The 24,239-nt window shown below is 42.2% G+C and overlaps 2 protein-coding genes across 3 annotated transcripts in view; one reads left to right on the top strand and one right to left on the bottom strand.

Annotated features, from left to right (window-relative positions):
* Positions 1–23,897, top strand: part of LOC144630322 (uncharacterized) — a 66,449-nt gene extending 42,552 nt beyond the window's left edge. For both annotated transcript variants that reach the window (XM_078488670.1, XM_078488669.1), the window contains 9 exons: positions 8,953–9,039; positions 10,045–10,174; positions 10,338–10,412; positions 10,709–10,745; positions 14,790–14,898; positions 15,213–15,324; positions 16,280–16,327; positions 17,673–17,711; positions 23,155–23,897. In XM_078488670.1, the coding sequence (XP_078344796.1) occupies positions 8,953–9,039; positions 10,045–10,174; positions 10,338–10,412; positions 10,709–10,745; positions 14,790–14,898; positions 15,213–15,324; positions 16,280–16,327; positions 17,673–17,711; positions 23,155–23,282 (765 nt within the window). In that variant the 3' untranslated portion in view covers positions 23,283–23,897. The remainder of the gene's footprint in view (positions 1–8,952; positions 9,040–10,044; positions 10,175–10,337; positions 10,413–10,708; positions 10,746–14,789; positions 14,899–15,212; positions 15,325–16,279; positions 16,328–17,672; positions 17,712–23,154) is intronic.
* Positions 4,322–6,411, bottom strand: LOC144630839 (uncharacterized). The gene has a single exon (XM_078489194.1). The coding sequence runs from the start codon at positions 5,270–5,272 to the stop codon at positions 4,322–4,324; it is 951 nt and encodes a 316-aa protein (XP_078345320.1). The 5' UTR covers positions 5,273–6,411.
* Positions 23,898–24,239: the final 342 nt, after the last annotated feature.

The raw sequence follows: 24,239 nt of genomic DNA, 5'->3' as shown, positions 1-24,239 counted from the left end.
ACAGTCGTGGAATATAGCAGATATGGTAAAAATGTTGCTGAAAGAGAGGACGATGTAAATATCAGTTGTTCGATCGGTAAGCATTGTTCTTATCTTTGTGTAGACAACTTTTTTTAAATTTAGCCGCGGCAACAGATTGTATCGGGGTTAAAGAGGGATTGTAATCTAAGCAATTAGTTGGTCGGGATTGAATGTCAAAGTTAATCTTGCACACATAACACATGTCGTTTGAACAAAAGGTTTGAATCGTTTGAATCGTTAGTCGATTGAATACCAAACCATCTATGTCTCTCTCTTTAAAAGTGAGATTTGTGCGAGTTAAACACTACTACATAGTTTATTGCGTACGTTCGCGCGGAATCACATGTCAAGCAAGATAGAATGTTTTCTATTAAGCAGAACCTAGCAGAATATTTCATTCAGTAGATTTAAATAGCGAAGAAAATGACTGTAATTTACACGTTCATCAGCCGCTGCGTTGTAGCTTTGGCGTTACAAAAACATTAAGACCGGCTCAAGAGTGACCAAAACCAAATTTCTCCTCACAATATCAATACTAAATCAGGAGAAGAGGTTATAAGAATTAACAAAATCATCACCACTCGCATGTCATTATCACTTAACAGGCTAAGCGTTCACGAATAAACACCCAAAGCGATATCTCATATAGCGTGAAGAAAGCACATGGAAGTCATAGTATAAGTATACAGTAGAATGTATGCTTAGTGAACCAAAGTGCAATACAGTGCAATGTCTGTCATCTTTTTCTGCTGTTATTGGAGTTATATAACTGATCAACTTTACAAGCAATAAATAGACGTGAAAAGCGATCTCTTTTTTAAATAAACTCTAAAAAGTGACACGAGACACTAAGCCCAGAGGGCTTTTGATTTCCAGAGGGGGCGGTTTAAAACCAGGCCTATTGTGTTACGTTCATCAGCAATTTTAAAAAGTTTATTCGGAAACTGGCTATGATGCATAGTCAAGCATATCAAAACAGAAAATAAAGGTCGCCAAAGAAAAACTATTGAGATAAACAACAAAGTATAGAATTTAAAAAGATGTTGTAAATTATTATATAAATCAGAATTTTAATTTAACATGTGACACATCAGCACCGCCACCACCCATCCCCGCTTCCCAACCGCCCCCGCCCCCTCCACCCTTAAACGCTTCATTTCAGCAGGCCTTTCTAATACCCAGTCTACCCGCAAGGATTTATAAAGCTGTGTGACGATTTCGCAAAAGTTCGTTTCTGTTTATGGCAGTATAACGGCTGAGCAAATGCCATCCACCTCTTAATGCCACTTAGTTGCATGGATCGAAATTATCAGGCGAATTAACGGACCAAAACCAAGCTTCAAAATGACGGAAATTAGTGCAAATGTCCATACGTGTTTATACAAACATACGAAGATCGACGGTATTTTCCCTGTTGTTAACTGAATTCTGGACTCTTTCATGGGATTGAGCCGTTCAACAACGGTACACAGAACGCACTAGTTTTCAGGTTTATTCCGCAGCTAAAACTCACTAAATAACTCACAGCATGCTCACAGTTCAACTCGCTGCTTCGTCTCTCCAGTTTCTGAGCAAGTCACTACACGTGCTCATGACCATATTTGGTTATACATTTGAATGTCGCAAACTATGGGGGTGGGGGTCCGTAAAAACGCCCGTACACAACTCCCCTAAAAATTGTAGCTCAATTTTTACAATCATGTCACTCAAAAGACAGTTCGATTTGCTTCACGACAGTTCCGTATACTTAATGACAGTCCGATTTACTTGACAACAGTCCAGTTTACACAATGACAGTCTGCTTTATCAACAACAGCCCGGTTTGCTCGAAAAACAGTCCTCTTTATCAACAATAGTTCGGTTTGCTCGACGACAGTCCGCTTTACTCAATGACAGTCCAGTTTATCAATCCTCCTCCTCAACATGCATCTGTTCTGCAATTCTCTTGGCAGCCCTCTGAGCTGCAGTTCTTCTTGGTCTCTGGCTTCTTAAGTCAACTTGTTGTCTCCTCCCCTCCTGAGGCTCATCAGTATTTTCCACTGCTCGGATTTCCAAAGGGCAGACTAGCTGAAGTGGTCGCTCAATGGTGTGTCCTTTACGGAACAACGTCACACCTCTCACAACTCCGTCTTTTCCTTGTACAAGACGCACCGCCTTTCCTTTCTTCCATTCGCAGCGATACTTCTCATCTCCAACAACTAGTACAATTTCTCCCCCTTTAGGTGTGGTTCCGGTTTCCTTGTTCAGCCTGTGGCTTTCCATTAGGCTGTGGACATACTCTCTCTTCCAGCGTTTCCACACATGGGCCTTGGCATCTTCCAATCGCTTGCTCATCTTCGTCAGCTTCTCTGCTTTAGAATTTTCAATGTCCTCTACTGGATATGCATCTCACACCCACAGGATCACGTTCGGCGTCAGCACTTCTTCCTCTCCTCCCTCTGTTTCAACATACGTCAGGGGTCGATTGTTAAGATTTCTTTCAACATCCATGATGATTGATTCAAATGCTTCATAGGAAAGATGTGACCGTCCTAAGGTCTTGTGCATCGCCTTCTTGATCTCCTTGATCAATCTCTCATAGAATCCTCCCCACCAGGGCGATTTTGCAAGGTTAAACTGACAACGAATGTTCTCACGTGCTAGATAATCCTGCAGCTTCTCACTTTTCCTGATGGTTTTGATCCAATCTGCTGTAGTCTTGAATACTTTCGCATTGTCTGAGATGATGATGCGAGGTCTTGTTCGACGTGAGATAAATGCATTGAGTTTCTGCTTGAATTCGTCTGCTGTTTGGGTCCTTGTTACTTCTAAATGGACTGCTCTGGAGCTTGCACATGTGAAAATAATAAGGTAGCACTTTCCTTGTTCCTTTTTGCCAACCTTGTAACTAAAAGGTCCGGCAAAGTCTACTCCGGTCACTTCGAATGGCCTGCTCCCCTCTGTTCTGTATTCTGGCAAGGCACTTGTCGACGGTACTCCGTATGGTCTGGTGGAGAACACTTTGCAAACATTGCACTTCTTGATAACTTTCTTAACTTTGGCTCTCCACTTCGGTATCCACCAGTTCTCTCTCACACTTGCCATTGTGTTCGCAGTTCCAAGATGCATGACCTGATTGTGTGTGTGAACAATAAGCTTCTCAGCAAATGGTCCTCCAGGAAGGTACGTTGGCCTGTATCCTTTAATTCTGCCTTCACACTTGAGAACACCTGTATGTTCATCTCTGACCAACTTCCATCCCGGCGATTGTAGACATGCTTCGTCTGCCTTCTGGACTCGCTTTACCCAGCAGTTTCTCGCAGTCGTGATTTCCTCGGTTACTAACGGCCCCGCTGTTTTCTTTAACTTGTTTCTTCTCGCCTTGCAATTGCTGACGAGCTTCAAAACCCATGCTGTTACTCTCAATGTCCGCCACTAGGTACTTCTCTCGAGCAATGCATCCCACTCATCCAACTTGTGCTCATCTGTGCGAAGAACTGCCTCTTGGGTGGCTTTGGACTCCTCATCTGTCTCTTTGTTGTTGTTCAGCCTTGGCTGCTGTGGCCACTGTCTCTCATCCAAGAGCCAATCTGGACCAGTAAACCAGTTTCCTTTCTCCATCTTCACAATCGTCGCCCCTCTACTCCCAAGGTCTGCTACATGTAGATTCATTTCTGATGGGCAGTACTTCCAAGTGATGTTGATTGGACCAGTGGTTTCTGCTATCTTCTTCACTCTATTTGCCACAAACACCTTCCAACCTTTGCCAGGATTGGTTATCTAATACAACGCCACCATGCTGTCCATCCAAATGGTGGTAGATTTGATGGGCCATCGCTGAAGAGCAGTGCTAAGGTTCTTCGCCATATTCGCTGCCATATGACCGCTCACAAGCTCCAGTCTAGCTATTGAAGTGTTTCTCTTTGAGATTCGTGATTTTGATGTCAGCAGCCCTTTAGCCACACCTGTCACCTGCTCCACAACCGCAATAGCCACTGCACAGCATGCTAGAATGCTTGCATCTGCGAAAATATGCAAATGGACTGCTTCCATCTCTCCAATTGAGGTAGCAACACTTCTAAGAATTCCGATATCTTTAAGCTGCTTTGTCCACTTGAGCCATCGATTCTTCAAATGAGTAGAAACTTCTGCATTCCAACCCTTCTTTTCATCACAAGTTTCACGGTAGATGTGCTTTCCTTCAGCCATAGTGGGTGAGATTATCCCGAGTGGGTCATACACAGTTCCTAAGTAACTGAGGATAGTTCGTTTAGTCACTGGCTGATCGTATGGGAAAATCTTTGCAGGCAGCTCCAATGTATCATCGTCTTTGTTTCATGTATGTCCTAGCTAGAATCTTGCTAGGGTTTGGCATGCTTTCACTCTCAAGACTTTTAACATTCGATTCCCACTTGTGAACTGGAAACTTAGCTGACTCAAGTGTGACAGTGCTCTCTTCCTTGAACTGCACAAGCTTCTCATTATCGCCTCCCGTTTGCATTAGATTGTCAACATAAGTGTTCTCCTTGAGTGCGCTCACGGTATCTGAGAACTCTGGCCCTTGCTGTTCAAAGTGATGCTGCAGAGTGGCTCCCAATAAGAAGGGGCTCGCTTCAACTCCAAATGTTACACGTGTAAATCTTAGATGCTTCTCTTCTCCCTTGACATTGAACAGGAATCTGAATGAATCTCTATCTTCCTCTTTCACACTAATCTGCAGAAACGCCTTCTCAATGTCACCCAGAAGTAGATTTGTGGAAATTCGCGCTCTAACCATTATGTCCCAGAGGAGTGGCTGTAATGGGGGCCCAGTAAACAGGCAGTCATTGATGCTGTTGGCCAATGGGTGCGGCTTAGCACTCGCGTCAAACACCATGCGAACCTTCGTGGTAACTGCACCTTGCTTTACAACTGGTTTATGTGGCATGTAGAATACTCGTTCTCCTGTTGGATTCTGAGGAGCTTCTTCTATTACGCCTGCTTTGAGCTGCTCTTCGATGATGCCACCATATTCTTCTCTCAACTTCCCATTTCTCAACAATTTTCTCTCCACATTCTCAAGACGCTTTCTGCTAAGTATCTCATTTGTGTTCAATAACATTGTTCCAGGAATCCATGGAAAACTGACCTCATACCTTCCATCCTCTCTTCTCACTACACTCTCCTTGAAGTCACGCAGGACGTCCTGCTGATCATTCTCACCCCGATCCTCAACCACCAGTACATCTAAACTGTAAAGTTTCTCATAGTCATTTACCGCTCTCAAGTACATGCAGGTGCTGCCACTCCCATATTCATCTCCACCATGGACCACCCAACCAAACGATGTCTCTTCCACTAGGGGCTCTCCTCGCTTCCCTTTGAACACTCTCCGTCCTTATTCTGCTGTAAATGCTATCTCCAAGAATGAGATGTATCTGGTGTTCTCCCATAGATGTCACGTACTGGAGAACCTCTTGTCTTGTGTATGCGAGTACTTCAGTTTCAGCTGGTTCATGTCTGGCCTTCTCACTGTGGTAAAGTCCACTAACTTTGAGCCAGTGAATTCAATTTCTTCACATGATTTTCCGTCCAGCGATTCAATGCGGGTGTCAAAGATTGGCATGGACTGGAATTGATTCCATTGACCGTCAAGATTTCACGGGTCTCATGACGAGTTGGCTTAAACTTTAACATCTTGACTGCTTCGCGAGAGATAAAATTGCGTGCAGATCCTGTGTCCAGGTAGGCCCAAAGAACCTGTCCTTCGATGCTCACAGGAATTATGGCGGGTAGTACTCTCTCCTCTGCATAATTAGTGTAGCCAGTCAGCGAAACCCCATTCGCACTGCTGCTTTCTCTCTCCTCTCTGTCGCATATGCTAGTATGATGCTTGTATTTGCACTTAAGGCACCCACGCCTCTGGCACTGGTCTGCTCTGTGGTTTGCACGCCCACAGTTAAAGCATAAATTGTGATCCACAAAGAACTTCTTCCTGTTCGCCAACCCTGTTACCACGGTACAGTTTCCACTCCAGTGATCATGCTTTCGGCAGAAAAGGCAATAAGGTGACCGATTATCTCCTGGCTTCTGTGTGAAGAGATGTTTCTCGCATTTGCTGTTTTCCACGTGATTTCTCCTGAGCCATTTTGGAAAGCGTCAATAAAATGTTCCACAGACCACTCCTCACAATTCTCATCAACTCGTACTAGGTCTGGTTTGACTTGCGGCAGTTTGTTGATCGTATTCATTACAAACCCTTGTAATTTCTCAGCTTCTTCAAGTGTTTGGAGAGCGTCATAGTTTTTACTCAGTCTCTCGTAAAACTCTTGTATTTTGAAATAATTCGTTCCTTTGACCAGAGGCAGATTGATAATTTCGTCTATGTGAGTATTGATAACAACTTTAGTTTGACCGAACTCTTTTTTTAAGTCGTTCCCATGCCGTCTTATAACCCATACTGCCAGGTTTTAGGTTTGCAATTCGGTCTCTCACCTTCGGCCCGACAGATTCTAGCAGATAGCCGAATTTCTCTTCGTCAGAAATCGACTTGGCATCAACTGGAGTTAGGAACATGTTTTCAAATCTCACCCAGTCGCCAGCAGTACCTTTGAACGGTGTCATCTTAAATTTCGGCAGTTTAGTCGTGCTGGAAACGGCGGTTTTCTCCATTTCTAATTTCTTCTCCGCTACCTGCAATTCTGCTTCGAGCTTTTCCTTCCATAACTCACGCTCGTGGTTCTGTTGTCTTTCACGGAGCTCGCATAGTCGCCGCTCCTCCTCCATCTGTTGTTCCCGTTTCGAATCTTCTTTTCGCCGCTCAATTTCCTCTTCTTTTTCGCTCAGACACTTTCCAAGCCTCTCCTTGTCGATAACAAACGCTGCATATTTGGATTTGGTGTCTTTCTTCCACTGTCTCACAGAACGAGATGTCACTCCTCGCTCGATTTTCAACTCTTCTGTCTGTGAAATAAGATCCGATAGTTTCGCGATAATTTTCTCGGCTCGTTTGTTGGCGATATCCATCTCAGCAAAGTCCCCGAGTTCAATTAGTTCTCCTGTCTCCTCCAAGAAGTATTTCAGCTTGTTAATTTCTTTGTCAATCTCTCAAACGAGACGTTGTTCGTCTTCGCTGGGGCTGGCTTCTCCTTCGTCGTCGCTCATGTTTGTTTTGCTTCTTGTCTAGCCCGGTTGTTTTGATCCTGGTCGTTTGTATCCTGATCCAGGCACCAAAAGTGAGCCGTTCAACAACGGTACACAGAACTCACTAGTTTTCAGGTTTATTCCGCAGCTAAAACTCACTAAATAACTCACAGTATGCTCACAGTTCAACTGGCTGCTTCGTCTCTCCAGTTTCTGAGAAAGTCACTACACGTGCTCATGACCATATTTGGTTATACATTTGAATGTCGCAAACTATGGGGGTGGGGGTCCGTAAAAACTCCCGTACAGGATGTCTGAAAGTTTTTATGAATCAGGAGCAAGTATTCATGAGAAAAAGGCGGCAATATTCTGTTAATCAAGGGAACATTCTGTTAATCAACGCGAAAAATCTTGGTTTGGTTTGATGGCTACGCTGAAAGCTTCGTGTTCAATGGCTGTCACGCAATCTACGGCAAAATGTTACCTTGGTTCTCGCTTAAAAGTAAAAAAAAAAATGTAAATACAATTTTAAAGTCCATACGCGGGCCGAGGTTACCCTCAGTGTCCGAGCCAGAGGCTCATGTATAAGACGTAGGACTATACAGATCGAATTGGAATTTAGTAGTGTTGATTTTTGCGGAGGGAGGAAAACCGGAGAACCCGGAGAAAAACCCTCGGAGCGAGGACGAGAACCAACAACAAACTCAACCCACATATGACGCCGGGTCCGGGAATCGAACCCGGGCCACATTGGTGGGAGGCGAGTGCTCTCACCACTGCGCCATCCCCGCTCCCCAAAGGAATACAAGGAATACAACAAGGAATACAACTTGAAGCCAAATCATAAATACTTTGGCAAGAAACCATAGCTATTGTTTTTTTAAACTTATTGAAGGCGTTTTTAATGGCGAAATCCGGATACTGAGATCGACAGCAGCAAGAAAGCCATAATTGTATGGTACTGGGCTGGGAGTGTGAAATCGGCCGAAGCGGCAAAAACAGTGAACCGTTAAAAAAATTAAATTCGCTGGTGTATGGTGAGTAACTTGCAGTTTGTTTTATATTTGTATCTTCCCGGACCCTTGAGAAACTGGAATTCGAAAATGTCTAGTTTTGCGACTTTTAAAAATGTCGGGAAACACGCCTTCTTAGTTTGCATGCAGATCGTAAAATGATATGCAGAGAAGATTAATTCGTTCTAGTATGCATTTAAACAACCAAATGACAAGTGTTATGTTGATGTAAATTGGAGTCTGTTGCTTGAATAAATCTAGAGATATACGCTGCTAAAGTTGACCTTAAATCACAACTTTTGTCACGCCACTAAGGCAATTTTTTTTTGGGGGGGGGATGGTCTGCTCTCGAAAACAATAAAGTCAATCAATCAAAAAATGTTACCATGGTTACTATAGTTGGGTAAGACCTCCATGCTGTATAAATATGGTGGAGATCGGCCGACCCCCCTCTTCCGACATTTTACAATATTGCCTGGATTTCCGAGTCACAAACTCTTATATCCTTGGACGGCCATATTTTGCGCCGTTACAACATACCGGTAACAACAAACACGCTTTTGAGAGCAGGTGTGGAGCTGTAGTGGCGCAGTGGTGAGAGCGCTCCCCTCTCAGTACCAGTGTGGTCCAGGTTCGAATCCTGGACGTGGCATCACATCTGGGTTCAGTTTTCTGTTGGTTCTTGTCCTTGCTCCCAGGGGTTTTCCCTGAACGTACACTTTGCAACAAGCCCTTGAGAGCTCTTCCGTGTTACGTGGGTAAACAAATTACATTGACATTTTTCCTTATTTTATTTATTACATTATTACTTCTACAGAAAGGGGGACCTCAGTGGTATAAATTGCAAGAAGCCGAATCAGGAGAAATTCAGGTTCAAATTAAAGTTTCCAAACCCGGTGAAGAGGTAATGCAATAAAAAAATATCACTTAACGACAAGGAGATGTTACACAGTTTTTTAAAGACATTATATCATAACTGAGAAAATTCTCGCTCGCTCAATGATTGAAAGTTATGGTCGATGAGAGAATAGACCATGAAAATGACGTAACCTTAAAACGCAACTCAAGGCAAATTTCGGAAAACTTGAGATCTTGATGCCACTTTTTCAAAAGACATAATTAAGGGAGTTTTAAATTTCTACACATTCGTCGGCTTCAAGTGAAGAAAAGAATGCAATCTTTTGAGCTGTCACGTGCACGAATTTGCACTGATTCTCCATCTATACTCAATTATTCCATGAGCGTGTGTTGGATATGAGATGGTAGATAGCAATCTCATATCCAACAAGCGCGAGTGGAATAAATGTTTTATTAAAAACAATGTTTGAGCTTCCCGGCAGTTCTCGTTGGCGCTTATACCCACCCTATTTGTGGACAATGGTATATGGACAATGGTATATGAGCTCATATACCATTGCCTGTTAACCAATCGAAACTCAGGAATCGCAGTATACCATTGCTAGTTTTCAATAAAATAGACCATAAAATGACGTCATAAAATATCCAAAACTTGCAGTGAAACCACTCGCCTAACGACTCGTGGTTCCACTTAAGTTTTGAGCATTTTATGACGTCATTTTTATGGTCTATAAGAGTGTAGACCACGGGAAAATTTGGTCGATTTGTTAAATGCAATATGGCAACATAACATGATTGACATGGCGCTATCATTCACGCACATCGTAGGTGTAAAACTCGCCACCAATCACGTTTCTGCGTAAGTGGTTACAAAATTATCAAAAAAAGTGCAGAAAGTACTGCCAGAGCTCCTTTAAAATAAATAAAATCTGCTTTGCAATTCACAATGACCTATCCCAAGCCTCTTTGAGACTTTTATTTTGTTAAGTTTGTAAGTTTACCTCAATGATAATTTTAGTGACATTTACTGTTGCGGTTTGTTATTACGTAGGACGACACTGACAAAGCAGCGGAGTCACAGCCAGGAGAAAGCGGGAATGACTCTGGAATCAGTGACACGGGTGAACAGGCTGACGCCGGGGTCAAAGACGTGTTTGATCTTACACTGCAGAAGATGGACGGTAAGAAATATTGTCTTACTTGCCACTTAATCTCTCCAGTAAATAAACTGAGAGTTAACGCAAAAAAATAAATTGATAAACTTCTGTGCAGGCCGGTTGTAATTATTGCAATCCTGCCATATCAGAAATCTCACTGGTCGTTGATTTTATTATTCTTTCACAGAATACATAGAAAGTCAGATTCCGCCACTGTTTTATAGTTTGTCAGGAGAAATAATTCAGGCAACGGACATTACAGGTAACACCGATTTCTTCTCAATAGATGTCGGGTTTCCTAAAGAATTCGCCGGTATGCATTGCTTGTAGAAAGGCTGGGGCTGGAGCCCAGACCTATAGATCTCCGGCGCGGCACCCTGATACTTGACTGACTGTTCTGGCGTTTTCATAAGCGGAACCTTTTTCATATAAAGATCATGGCGTATCATCATTTATCGGTTGATGACGGTCGAACTACAATTGTACTGCTAACTTTAGTAATATTGTTTATTTGTGATTGTTTTCATTTGAAACTTTTTTTTGCCGTACTTTCTGTAGGCTGGGGGACGTTTCAAATTAGAGCCAGAGTTGAAATGTAGGTATAGAATGCGATTAGATTTATATAACGCTAATGTTGTCTAATTTCCCCTTTCCATGTGCTGTCAAAGAGAAAGGCATTGGAAAAAAATTGTTAACATGGCCATACACCATGAGTATATTGTCTTGATGGTACTAAATTTTTAAAACTAACGTTAAACAAATCGTTTGTAAATCAGTTAGCTTGGGAATGTAGTGGTTATTGTTGCCTTGGTCTGCAGGGATGATGCAGTAGAGGGGGTACGGAATTTCAGTTGTCTGTTAAATTGTCAGCTATTTCTCAGCTATCAGTTAAAATGTTAGCCCATTCCACAGCTATCAGTATATTTTGCAGATCTCAGCTATTAATTAAAAAACGCGTCATTTTTCAGCTTAAAGTTTGACCACTTCTTCTTCTTGAATCCTTTATGTCTCCTCAGGGAGAATAGGGCCTTTGATCAGTTTCCTCCACTCTACCCTGTCTTCCGCAAAATTGACCGCCTCTGCCCAGGTGGCAAAACCCATCTTCTGCCTCTCACTCTCTACTGTTCTCCTCCATGTTTCCTTCGGACGCCCTCTGCTCCTCCTTCCCTCCGGTGCCCATGTTAGCGCGATGCGCGGGTTTTGCTGGTGGCCCATGCGCAATACGTGGCCAATCCATCGCCACCTTCGCCTCCTTATCTGTTCACTGATGGCGCAAGTCCTTGCCTGTCTTCTGACCTCCTCATTTGACACCCTCATTGGCCAATATATTCTCAGTATCCTCCGTAGACATTTGTGTAGAAATGTGTCTAGTTTTGCCTCGTCCCTCTTGGTAATTCTCCAGGTTTCACACCCGTGAAGAAGCACTGCTATGACATTGGACTTGAAGATTCTTATCTTGGTGTTTTTGCTCAACTGCCCACTCCTCCAGATCTTAACCGACTTGTTGAAAGCTCCTCTAGCTTTCCCTAGGCGGCTCTTGATGTCCTCCTCAGCTCCTCCATGCCTGGTTACTCTTGCTCCTAGGTAGTTAAAGCTGTCCACGTCCTCTACTTGCTGTCCATCCACTTATTGCATTGTTGTTGTTTGCATTTATCCTCATGAGTTTGGTTTTCGTGGTGCTGATTTTCAAGCCCGTTCCCTTCCCGTTCTTATTCAGGTGGTCGATCTTCTTCTGAATCTGTGCGAATGTGCTTGAGATGAGAGCCAGGTCGTCTGCGAAGTCTAAGTCCTCTAGCATAGTTGTCATCTTCCGCCTAATGCCTGTCCCTGCACGAACAACTGTTCTCCTCATCACCCAATTTATCACTAAAGAGAAACAAAAACCCAGACATGTTACATCTCTGCTTGACACCCGACTTCACCTCAAATCAATCTGTCCTTCACCACTGTCAACCACTGCACTTGTGGAGTTAGTGTACATCACTTGCACCATTCTCACGATCTTAGGTGGTATTCCGTAGCACTTCATGACCTTCCAGAGAGTGCTTCTATGTATGCTATCAAAAGCCTTCTCGTAGTCGACAAAGCACAGGTAAAGGCTGGAGTTCCATTCAACTGCCTGCTCGACAATGTTCCTGAGCACAAAGATCTGTTCTGTTGTGCTCCTTCCCTTTCTAAATCCAGCTTGTTTCTTTCTCAATACTGCATCCGTCCCCGCAGCAATCCTCTTGATCAGAATTCTACCCATCACCTTGGCTATAGTGGACATGAGGGTGATACCTCTCCAGTTTCCGCAGGTCGTTAGGTCCCCTTTCTTGGGGAGTTTGACAATGCACCAAGTCCTCTGGAACACTTTCCTCTTCCCATATAGTGTTAAATAGATCATGCAGGACACTTATTGCAGTATCAGTGTCAGCCCTCAGAAGGTCAGCCGTAATGTTATCTATACCTGGTGCCTTTCCACTTTTCATGTCCTCCAGGGCACTCCTTATCTCATCTCTTGTTATTGCTCCTGTGTTAATACTGTCATTCATCTCGTTCGCCTCTTCCATCTCAGCAGTTACTTCAGGAGCTGGCCTGTTCAGCACCTCCACAAAATGCTCTCGCCATCTGTCTTTGACCTCATCTTCTTTGGTCAGTAACCTTCCATCCTCGCTCTTTACCATTGCTACCTTCTTTGGCCCTTCGTTACAGAGCCTCCTAGTTGCATCGTATACTCCTTTCATCTGCCCCAGTCGTGCGGCATCTTCAGCTTCTTGCGCAATGTTGTTTACCCAGTCTCTCTTATCCTTCCTGAGGCTCCTCTTTGCCTCCTCATCCTTCTCCAAGTACTCATTTCGGGCTTTGTCCTTCAGCCTCTCAGATCTTGCATCATCTATCCTTCTCTTTAACTTCCTCCTCTCCTCGATCTTTCTCCAACTTTCTGTACTGATTCAGCTCTGACACTTCTTCTTTTTGCGCATTCATTGCTGTTTCTGTGTAGGCGGTCTTGATCTTTTGCCACCTCTGCTCTATGCTGCTGGCTGGGTCAGATGGCTCGCTGTTCTTGTAGCCATCTGTGCCCCAGTCATTCTGATCAGACGTCTGGAGAATGCTGAATCTATTCCTCAGTTCAAGCTGGAACTGTTGTCTTACCTCAGGTGCTCTTAGCTTGCTCTCTTCATATCTGATAGTTCCCTCTCGCTTCTTGTGTACTTGTGTACATCCTTGTGGGGAAACATGGTTGATGTTATAGCGAGATTGTTGGATGCGCAAAAGGTCACAAAGCGCTCACCATTGTCATTTCTCTCGCAATTTAAACCGTGTTTCCTAACAATGCCGCTCTCACCCTCCTGCATCTCTCCCACCTGGGCGTTCCAGTCTCCCATTACCAACAGCATGTCATGGCTAGGAACCGCATCCAGTGTTTTCTGCAGCTGATCATAGAAAGTATCTTTTGCCTCGTCTTCTACTTCATTAGTTGGTGCATACACCTGTACAATGGATGTCTTAATGTACTTGGAGTAAAACCTGGCCACAATGATCCGGTCGCTGACTGGTGACCAGCTCTCTAGGCACCTGCTGGCATATCTGTCCATCACAATTGCTACTAAACTTTGGTGAATGTCATCCTCCCTACCTGAGTAGAGGAATTGGTCTCTCCAGTCTGAGTTCTCAGCCTGCCGAACCCAGACCACCTGCATTCACTGATTCCCAGTATACTGAGCCTGTAGCGTTGCATCTCAGATGTTACTTGGGCTGTTTTGCCAACGCTATACATTGTCCGCACATTCCAACATCCGATCTTACGTACAATTTTTGGATTAACCAACGACCCTTTCAGCACACGAGCTTCTTTGCAGATTTCGCCCGTGTACGTCATTCTGCCCTCGTCCCAGGTGATGAAGTTGTCCACCCGAGTTAGGCAAGTCGTCGTGCTTGATCCAGTGTAGACTGTCGTCAACGAATCTCTGGTTTCCGTAATCAGTAAGTTTTTATGGTGCAGGGTGATTAGCCCTGCGACCAACTCCAAAAGGAGGGGTTGGTTTGTTATAGGGGTTTTCCTTCCCCTTGGCAGCTGCCTTCTGGGCTGACAGGTGCTTCCACCTGGGTTTTAGTTTGGAGTTTTCCATCTCCTAGATGGGCCGCCTTCCACAGCTATTGAGCCCCACCTGCCCTTTTCGCCTCGCCAGCCTGGTTGTGAGCCAGCTACCCTGACGTAGTTCAGCCGGTGGGTCGACACCGTTGCCCGGGGTGTGGCCGTTGCAGAGCATGTACTTCGAGGAGCTATACATCAGAGCTGGATGCTGCGTGTGGACCAGTGCAATTTAGCCACCCTGAGGGTGCGACCGCCTCCCTGCAAAGGTGCTACCACTCACAGACACCCCATACACCCCTGACCACTTCTTAGCCATTAATTAAACACCATTCAGACTCTAGAATGACTGTCCATCTCCTTCCGATGTAACCTGGGTTAGATTACAGCCGAGAATCACATTTGGGTTGTGTTTGTTGTTGTTTCTCGCCTTGTTTCGATTTTCTCTATGTACAGTCGTACTTCTGTTCTCCGCCCTTCTCAAACACCAACCTTTTCAAATTCCAATTAATAAAGTGTTTTTTTCTTTATATTCCAACTAACCATTATGAATTTCGTTCTCAGTCCTCGGCATGGCCGTAAAAGCAGCGTCAAATATGAGTATATCACAATGTGCACAACTCCCCAGCTCGCCCCGGAGAGTGGAATGGCAAAATGGAATTACGTCTTTCAAGTAAGACATTCATTCCTCATCATTTTCATTTTAAGATATCCCTTGGGGTGCCTGGCGTGTTTCTGATTTCCTTTGATTTTGTCGGACTCCTGTACCGAGTATGTTTTGCCTCTCGATGAGATTGTTACCCTGTTACTTAAAAAAACCTGGTGATTTACTGAGAGTTCAGTTTGCTCACACAAGATACGAATAACAACATATTTTTTGTCACGTTTTCGTGTACTTTTTTTGTTTTATTGTGGACATGTGTAAATAGTTTGTCTTTATTTCACCTGTAAAGTTTTTCGTGAGCTAACTTTTTGTTTTTGCTAAAGACTGCCGGAGGCACCGCCATTTCTAACGAAGCGGGGCTTGTGTTTGAGCTAAGAGACGCCAAGAAAAAAGAAGAAGGCAAGGCTAGGATTTCTATCCAGGAATTCTTCAAAGGTAGACACAACTTTGATAGGGAGGTTAATTTGAAAATCTTTGACGTATGCAATGTCCGAAGACTTCAGAGGAATTCCAAAAATTACACTAACATTTCCGAAGATTACCCGAAACGAACATTCTTTGTAAAGGCAAACTCTGGTTTACTCTGGTCATGATTTGAACTAGTCCAGTCCCTGAAATCTCTCTTCCGCGCGCCTTTTATAGGGGCTGAACCCAAGCGCGCGAAGAGAGAGTCCAGGATAACTTGCATGCGCATGCGCCAGTTTTTGCTACCAAAATTGGGGGAAAAACCATATTTGGCAGCCCTTTCGAAGACGCGCGCGCACAGATGACGAGTTCAACTACACGACCGTGTACTAAAGCAGGATCACCGGAATAACTTTAAAAAGCCTAGCTTTGCAGTCAGTGTCTGCTAAAAGCTAACGGCCAAAACAAAAATCACTATCCGTCAACTATTCCTAGTATTTTGTAGCTGTTTATTGAATTGGCTTTGTATGCAATTGAGCACAGTTTTTTTCTTGCATTTATTCGCGCGCTCGGTCGCGAAGTTGAATTCGTCATTTGAGCGAGCCAGTTTTAGCCTAGCGCGCGCATCCCAAGCAAGTGACGCCACACTCCTCGCTTCTGATTGGTTCGTTCTGAGCATGCGCATGCAAGTCATCCTGGACTCTCTCTTTGCGCACCTGGGTTCAACTGGCCCCTATAATGGGCGGGTGGAAGAGAGAGTTCACGGACTGGACAAGATTCGAACATGATATTCTTGGAAGTATAATATTTAAAGAACATTTAAAAGTCTTAAAAGTCGATAAAGTGGATAAAGAACAGCTACACCAAAACACAAAAGCTAATCCAAGAAGGGTTCTGGAACATCAAGTAACTCCCAATGATTTGTTTGAGTGATTTTTGTAAATCAGTTCTGTTATACTGCGCTCACATAAGTCGTTTTCGACAGAGGTGTTTACCAAGAGAACAAGGTCGAGCACTGGCAGTAGTGGGGAAGGTAAGAGTTTTTCGATACTTAATAAAAAAATTATTCCAATCAATTTTGTATGCCATATATGGAGACCCGTAAAAACAATGGGTTTAAAGTGAAGCTGAAAGGGTTCAATCTCGCGGGGTTTGTTCGGGCGAGGGTGCTAGGGGAGGAAGTAACCGGGAATCGTCACATTTAAAAACGAGCCTGAAAGGTACCAGACGCTTTTATGGGGCGTGGCTCGAATAATCTTCACCTCTAACAGGTACCAATTCTTTCTGTATACGTCGTTTCTGTTGTAGACGGAATCCTCTAGGAAGTCGAGTAATATTTATTAAAGTTGGACAAAAATCAAGCGTGACCAGAATAATTTAAATCCTATTGCGTTATTTCCTACCCGTAATAAACTGAGGTAAAGATGTAAGTAATTATCCATGATAAGACCAACAACAATTTCTTATCAGAGTCTGAGACAAAGTTCACAAGGTATAGGCAAAATCTCACGTGTAGCCATTTTGTAAATTCGTCTTAAGCGACTCAGTGGAATTCAGCGGAGCTTCGAAATTTGTTTTCGATGTTTGGTGTTGTTAGAAAAGATTTCTTTTGATAAGATATTTGAAGCAGTAACAAAAAAGTTTGCAATAAGGTGGAAATAATTCTGGTACAACAATTTCTTATCAGAGTCTGAGAAAATGATATTTAAAGTATGGGGAAAAGCTCACATCTTTTAAGCGTTTCATGGGAATTCAGTGGAACTTCGAAATTTGTTTTCGATGTTTGGTGTTGTTAGAAAAGATTTCTTTCGATAAGATATTTGAAGCAGTAACACAAAAGCTTGCAATCAGGTGTAAATAGTTTTGGTACATAATTTTTTCCAATAACTACTCGAAGTCCTGGCGGATTTCCTCTGTATACGCTAAAACGCACCAAGCAGCGGGCACCAGGCCACGAAAAGGTACAACGATCACCTCCGTCACTTATATTTTTATAGGTCACCCAGGGGGCTCAATTACTTTCTGTTTACCTCAATTTAGAATAAAACGCCATCCCATATCACGTTATATTTTTACACGTTTCATAATAGAACGAAGTATTTTATCTACAGACTAGACGAAAAGCTGCACCAAAGAGTCTAAACGCATGGTTGTACTTATTGAAATATGTTGTTCTTATCACTACAGAAGGAATAATCTTGAGTGCTTGCCAATTTCTAAGAACCGTTGACAGTTAAAGATAATTCCACATTTATGCCTAGACTTCCATTGGAGACGGAAAACACGCAATCACGAATTCCTCGCGAATGACTAAACATCGTGCCTTGTTCTTGTGTCGTTCACATGCACACGGTATTAACTTATGCTCTCTATTTCAGGCAAGCATTCTAACACGAAATGGCTCAATCTTGAACACGGTGAGTAGAATATTGCTAACTGTGGTTTCAGTGTTCGGTGAAAAATAAAGCCTTGCTCATAATGAGGACAAAAATATTTAGCCATTTGGAGCGAGGTCTGTCGAGGTCACCACAAACAGTGCATTAATCTCACACGTGTCTCACACGTGTAAAAGTGAGTTAATCTCACACGTGTCGCGCGTGTTTAGTGTTTATATTACGACTTGTTTTGTTGAGAGCAAAGCATTTGCATAAATACATTACTGATAAAGGAAATGAAATGTCGCTAATAGTATTACTGCAGATAAGCCGATGACTGCCGGTGCTAATCGGTTTAACTTTGTTTATCCAGGTTGCCGTTATAAGCTTTTAAACGGATGTGGTGTAGTTAACAGTTTGATAGGCATGAAACAAAGAAATCTTTAATCCTTTTATTTCAAGACTGATCATTATATAATTTCTCGTTACTTTTTTGCAACAACACGTTTGCAGTATTTAAAATACATTAATGACAATAACGTAACTTAAAATACACATCAGTCCTTACAATAGCTTACTTAAAACCCCCGGGGGGGGGGGGTACTCCCATAAATTTCGGATAGGGGTGTGCCGCCCAGGTTCTTAAACCCTGACCCTATTTAAGGATAAAGAAAGCGAAAATTGATACCCTTTTTAAGGCCCAAAACTGAAAAATGATACCCTATTCAAGGGAAGAAGAAACGTTCCATGACGACGCAAATAACGGCTAACCGCGCACAGCAAAACACAAATCTTTATATTTCCTTGTTAGCACTAGTAAAATTACTAATTTTAAAAACACGAAGCAACTTTTTAAAGACATGTTTCGGCATGACTTATGCCATCTTCAGTTTATTGAGAATTTAAAATCTAGGGCTATATATATACCCAAGCTACAAATACAAAAATAGAAATGTATACAAAGTAAAATTACAATAACAAAAGATAACGGTAAAGCCGTTACAAAGTGGCAGGTACTGTCTGGTACTGTCTAGAACAGTAATTACTCACAGTGTGAGCTTTAGACCGTTACTAATAGAACAAAAGATTAAAATAAAAAGGTGTTGACATGCTGCACTTGAGTGTTTAAATCTGGTTTTAAACTATTAATGTAAAAGGCCTCTTTTAATTTAAGAAAATAAACGGTTTGAGCAGAATCCAAAATTTTAAAGCAATCAGATGTGTATAAATTTTTGCAATTAGATGAACTGTTAAGGTGTTTAAAAACATGTGAATTTTTGTCAGTTAAAGTATGCTCTTTGATCCTTGTTGAAAAATGACGGGAAGTCTCGCCAATATAACGGGAGTTACATCCCGCACAAGTAAATTGATAAACAACAGAGGATCTAATAGCATCAGGAATGGGATCTTTAAAACTGAAAAAATTCTTTATTTTAAAAGAGGAAAAAACTAACTTGATGTTTAAGTCGCTGCAAAAACGCCTAGATAACTGTTTAATTTTTTTTAATTTTTACAAATCTTTATAAAATCAAAATCGCTTTACTAACACTTGAACGGATGCCTTTTTACGTTTAGCTGGGCGTGTTTTTAGCTGATAGAATTAAGGTACCCTATCTAAGGATCACACCGGGAACACATTGCCAAAAGGAGCAAAAAAGATACCCTATTTAAGGACTGAGAACCTCAAAAACCATACCCTATCGGGCGGCACATACCTATATAGCCCATATATGGGAGTACCCCCCCGGGCTTAAAACACACTCGTTACAATACTTACAGTAAATTACTTACTATTTACAATACGCTACTTCAATCAATCAATCAATCAATCAATCAATCAATCAATCAATCAATCAATCAATCAATCTTTATTTAACGTGGTCAGCACGCTTAGCTGAAAAGCTAGTTTGCAGGTGTGCCACGAAATAAAAATACAAAATAGAAAAATAAATTAAAAACTTCTTGGAAGTGTATAAAAATAAATTAAGCTATAGAAGACCATCTACAGTAGATATAACAATAGGCCTTATTCGTATTCCCCGACGGCCCTGGGACGAGAGCCTTCTAAACATGAATGCGAGGCTAATGCGGGGTACTTTGCTCGAAATTGCAAAGAAACATATGGAAAATTGCGACTGGGTTGCCGAAAAACCAAACTCACTAAATTACAAAGCAATTTACAAATTCGTTTTGGAGCGAACTACACACAATGTTTGAGTAAAAGGCAAGATTTTCATTTGGCTCAGGTGATGCTGTTAATCGTTTCACGCTCATTTAAGGTCATTGCCCTGTATTGCATTGCGCATCCTTACTGCGCATAATTTTACGCGTAATAAGCGCGCGCAAGCGCGCGCACATAAACAAAATGGCGGCTTTTTCTATGTGGCTTAGCCCGCGAGAGAAGTAAATTGTCGCTTTCTCGTAAACGAGTCTGGTGACCTATCAATTTTTTCTCAAATTTTGGGTGTAGTGATCAAATTCTTTCTGTAAAATGAAAACAGATCAATTCTTGTGTTTGAAAAATAAATTATCACTAAAAACGTGTACTTTGCTAGTTCTCGCAGAGGAATTTTAAAGGAATTATATGGAATATACAAGGTCTTCCTGCTACTAAACGAATCTGGTGACCCCCCTTTTTTATTTCAAAATTTAAGTTCCCTTAACGTAATAAACCAGTAGGCGAAGTTTGGTTAAAAAATTGTGTTCAGTTCTATTTCAGGGCAATGACCTTAATGGATTGCAGTGAAAAAAGTTATCACAGCGCTAGCTTTTGTTTACGTTTGTTACTGAGATATGTGTGCGTGATCAAATTTAATTTAGCAAGTTCCCTCTTCTGAACCCCTTACTTAAATAGCAATATAAATATCCTCAAGAAAGTTTAATCCCTCGCTTAAGTCGGATATACACTGAAAATAAACATAACAGATTAGCTGGAAACATAACCTGGTGTTGAAGTTTACTTCGCAAGTATTGCTGACTCGAAACCGTTCCTGACGATTTAGTGTAAATTTGTTAGCCTTCTGGGTCAGTTCTACCAGATCTTCTAATTATTTCTGATTGACACTGGTATCCCTCTAGTCCGCAGATCATCGTCTAGCTCTAGATCCTCAAAGCATTTATAATTTTTAAGGTTTTTCGGCAATCCATTCGCAATTTCCATGTTTCTTTGCAATTTTGAGTAAAGTACCCCGCATGAGCCTCGCATTCATGTTCAGAAGGCTCTCGTCCCAGGGCCGTCGGGGAATACGAATAAGCCCTATTTTGCAAGACACTTGAAGTACTCACACAGAGACATAGAAATTAAATACAAAACAACATGAATTGTTAAGTAAAAGCAAGAAGACCAACTAGATATAACAAGGTTATTCTCTAATGAATTAACAGCTACCAACTTTTCCCATTTTTTAAAAAAGATGGTAAAAATGATACCCAGGCGTGCGAAGAGAGAGTCCAGGATAACTTGCATGCGCATGCTCAGAACGAACCTATCAGAAGCGAGGAGTGTGGCGTCACTAGCTTGGGACGCGCGCGCTAGGCTAAAACTGGCTCGCTCAAATGACGAATTCAACTACACGACCGAGCGCGCGAATAAATGCAAGAAAAAACTGTGCTCAATTGCATCCAAAACCAATTAATAAACAGCTACAAAATACTAGGAATACAGTAAACACCCGCATATAAGAACAAAGGCATGGATTAAGAACACCAGGCTGAAATTTGGCCAATAAAGCCCATTTTTATAAGAACAAGATCAGCCTGAAAAATTCAGCATGTTCTTATAAAATGGAAAAGGTGTCATAATTACATAAAAAACAAATGATTTTATTCATCATTACCTATAATGAAGGACAGCCAGTCATCTCATCTATAGGCTCAATGATACAGTATTGACTGTGATAATTAAAATCAAAGAATATATATTAATTTATGCTAATTTTACATCTAGGGGAATTTTTGGGCAGTATTACTAATATAAAAATTTAAGAAAATTTTAAGAACACTTTGAGGCTGATTTGTCACTAAGCACCCATTAAATAAGAACCCGATCAGCCTGACCTCCGAAATCATGTGTTCTTATATGCGGGTGTTTACTGTAGTTGACGGATAGCGATTTTTGTTTTGGCCGTTAGCTTTTAGCAGACACTGACTGCAAAGCTAGGCTTTTTAAAGTTATTCCGGTGATCCTGCTATAGTACACGGTCGCGTAGTTGAACTCGTCATCTGTGCGCGCGCGTTTTCAAAAGGACTGCCAAATAAGGTTTTTCCCCAATTTTGGGGGAAAAACTGGCACATGCGCATGCAAGTTATCCTGGACTCTCTCTTCGCACGCCTGGGTTCAGCCCCAAAAGGCGCGCGGAAGAGGGAGTTCAGGGACTGGACTAATTTAGCGAGCGAACGCATTTTGATCGGGCGCGCGCCATCTTGGAGTTCGTACTCTGCAGAGGATTGGTGAGAGGAGAAAACGCGTCCCAGGGAGTAGGAGTGAGGCTCAATGTACACCTCCTTCCGCCCTTATCCAATATGGCGGCGAATCTTCTCGATCGCTAGCTCTCGCGCTCCCACGAAAAAAACCTGCACTGCTAGGCTATGTAATACCAAATTCTCCGAACCTACCCCAAACAACATGTATGGCCATTAGAAAGGAGAATCTCGTTTCTCATCATATCACGGATAAGCATAATGTGTCTACCGTAGCAATCACTTGTATGAGTTGTGGTCTGGAGTCCCGGGTCTGGAGTTTTCTTGCTGTTAGCCAGTTGTTTTTATTAATCTTTTTAAGACAATGGAAAGAGGAGGGCTTAGAGTTAAGCCGTCTCGATAACGAGAAATTCGCAGACAGACATATCAAATAACAGGCCATCTCTGTTGATGGATTTGTATCATGTTTAGCGGATTCCATAGATATATTCACCATCCGTTTGTATATTGATATGGCGGGATTTATAGTGCTCTGTCTATTCTTGGACCTTACGTCCTAGCTTAGATCATTCTGTACTGAGATAAAATCTTGTCGTTTAATCCGGCGTAGAACCTAGCAAGAACCGTGCGCCCAATACACCGATATAAGTTTGCATAGCTGGCAGTCTGCCAAACAGCAAAGAAGAAGCTGTTTTCTGATAGATAGAAAAAGATCAAGGGAAACGCACCGAAAATTCTGTCTGTACGCGGCAATCAAATCAATAACCTTCAAACAAACTTGCGAATCAGTCTCACAGAAAAACGCACCTTTCATCTCCTCAGTAGGCAATTTTTAGACTCTTTAGTTTCAGATGATCTGGAAGGTTCGTAATGAAAGTTTTCTTTCACTCAACCAACCGATCAGTGTTTCATTTATTTTAACAATCCCCAGTTATAAGATTTCTTTTTTGTCAAAAGTAGTCATTTGGTACAGTAGCTTATAATGCGCTGGTAAAGAAACAGTATGCGTTTCATGTGCACTAGGCCAGTTAAACCTATTTACTTTTGAAGCTTAATTTCTTTTTAGATGGAATGCCTGTGGGCCGTTTGCAAGTAATGCTGTCCTACTCAGACACTCCTGATGCCCCTGTAGCACCAACAACGCTCAAGAAACGCTCCATTCTGAAGAGATTCTCCTCAAATTCAAATCTCTAGTTCAACACCTAATGCTTACAATGGAGGAATTGTGTTTCCACACTGGGAGACGAAAGACCAGAGTAGAAAGAACTCGCGCCACTTGTCGTCTAATCAGAAGTAAAACCAAAACCAGTCGTGAATCACACATGTTTTCCCGCGCTTCGCGCCGGCTACACGTATCTGCTTCGAGTTTTGATTGGTTCTACGGATTGTCAGTCTCTTGTAGTTGGCAAGGGTGGTTTACTTTGGATTTGGTTTTGCGACACTTAATTGAAAACCGCTCAAATGACTTAAACGGGCGACACCTATCGATCTATAAAGTGGCGTGCTTGAAAGCTAATAACTGGCTGCACATTGAAGGAGCTCAATCCTGCTTTGGCTTTCATACTTAAAAAGGGAATCCTGTAGTATATGTTTTTTTTATAGATTATACGTTACTGAGGGTTTTATTCAATATATTAAGGGACCATTTCTGCATTTTGTGTTGTAGTTTTGAACATGATACCAGGCCGAGGACAGAACTTTTTCAAAAAGGTGTGAGCGCGAATTATTTAATAGAAAACTATTTTAAATGTATATAACGCTGCAATTTTTACTGTATGTAAAATAAAATAAATTGAATTCTGAACTAAGTATCTCAGTATGTTGCCGTAAAGTTCCGAAAGTAGCGACCTTATTTTTTGGAAAATATTGACGCTGCGACATCAACCGCAGCTCAACTCGTAAAATGAAAATAGCAGAGATGTACGTAAGAAACCGAGCTGATTTAAAATTAAGTTGAGATGATTCTTTTATAGGGGGATAATATACCCTGCTCTCAGGTAGTATTTAACCCCCAATGGGAATCCCCTATAAAAATGACGGGGGTGCCGTCGTACCTTTCAGGGGATAAAATTTGTGGATTAGTACCGCTTAGTGTACTAATTCACTATGGGAGGCGCGGTGGCCTAATGGTTAGCGCGCTGGACTTCGGAT

Source organism: Oculina patagonica, chromosome 11 (genome assembly GCF_052425735.1).
Source record: "Oculina patagonica isolate OP01 chromosome 11, crgOcupat, whole genome shotgun sequence".
In the NCBI taxonomy this organism is placed as follows: Eukaryota; Metazoa; Cnidaria; class Anthozoa; order Scleractinia; family Oculinidae; genus Oculina; species Oculina patagonica.
Note: the sequence above shows the minus strand (reverse complement) of the source record. Positions and strands in the feature narration are given on the sequence as shown.

Coding starts and splice junctions, on each gene's coding strand:
- LOC144630839 (XM_078489194.1), bottom strand. CDS start 5,272: ATGTACTTGAGAGCGGTAAATGACTATGAGAAACTTTACAGTTTAGAT.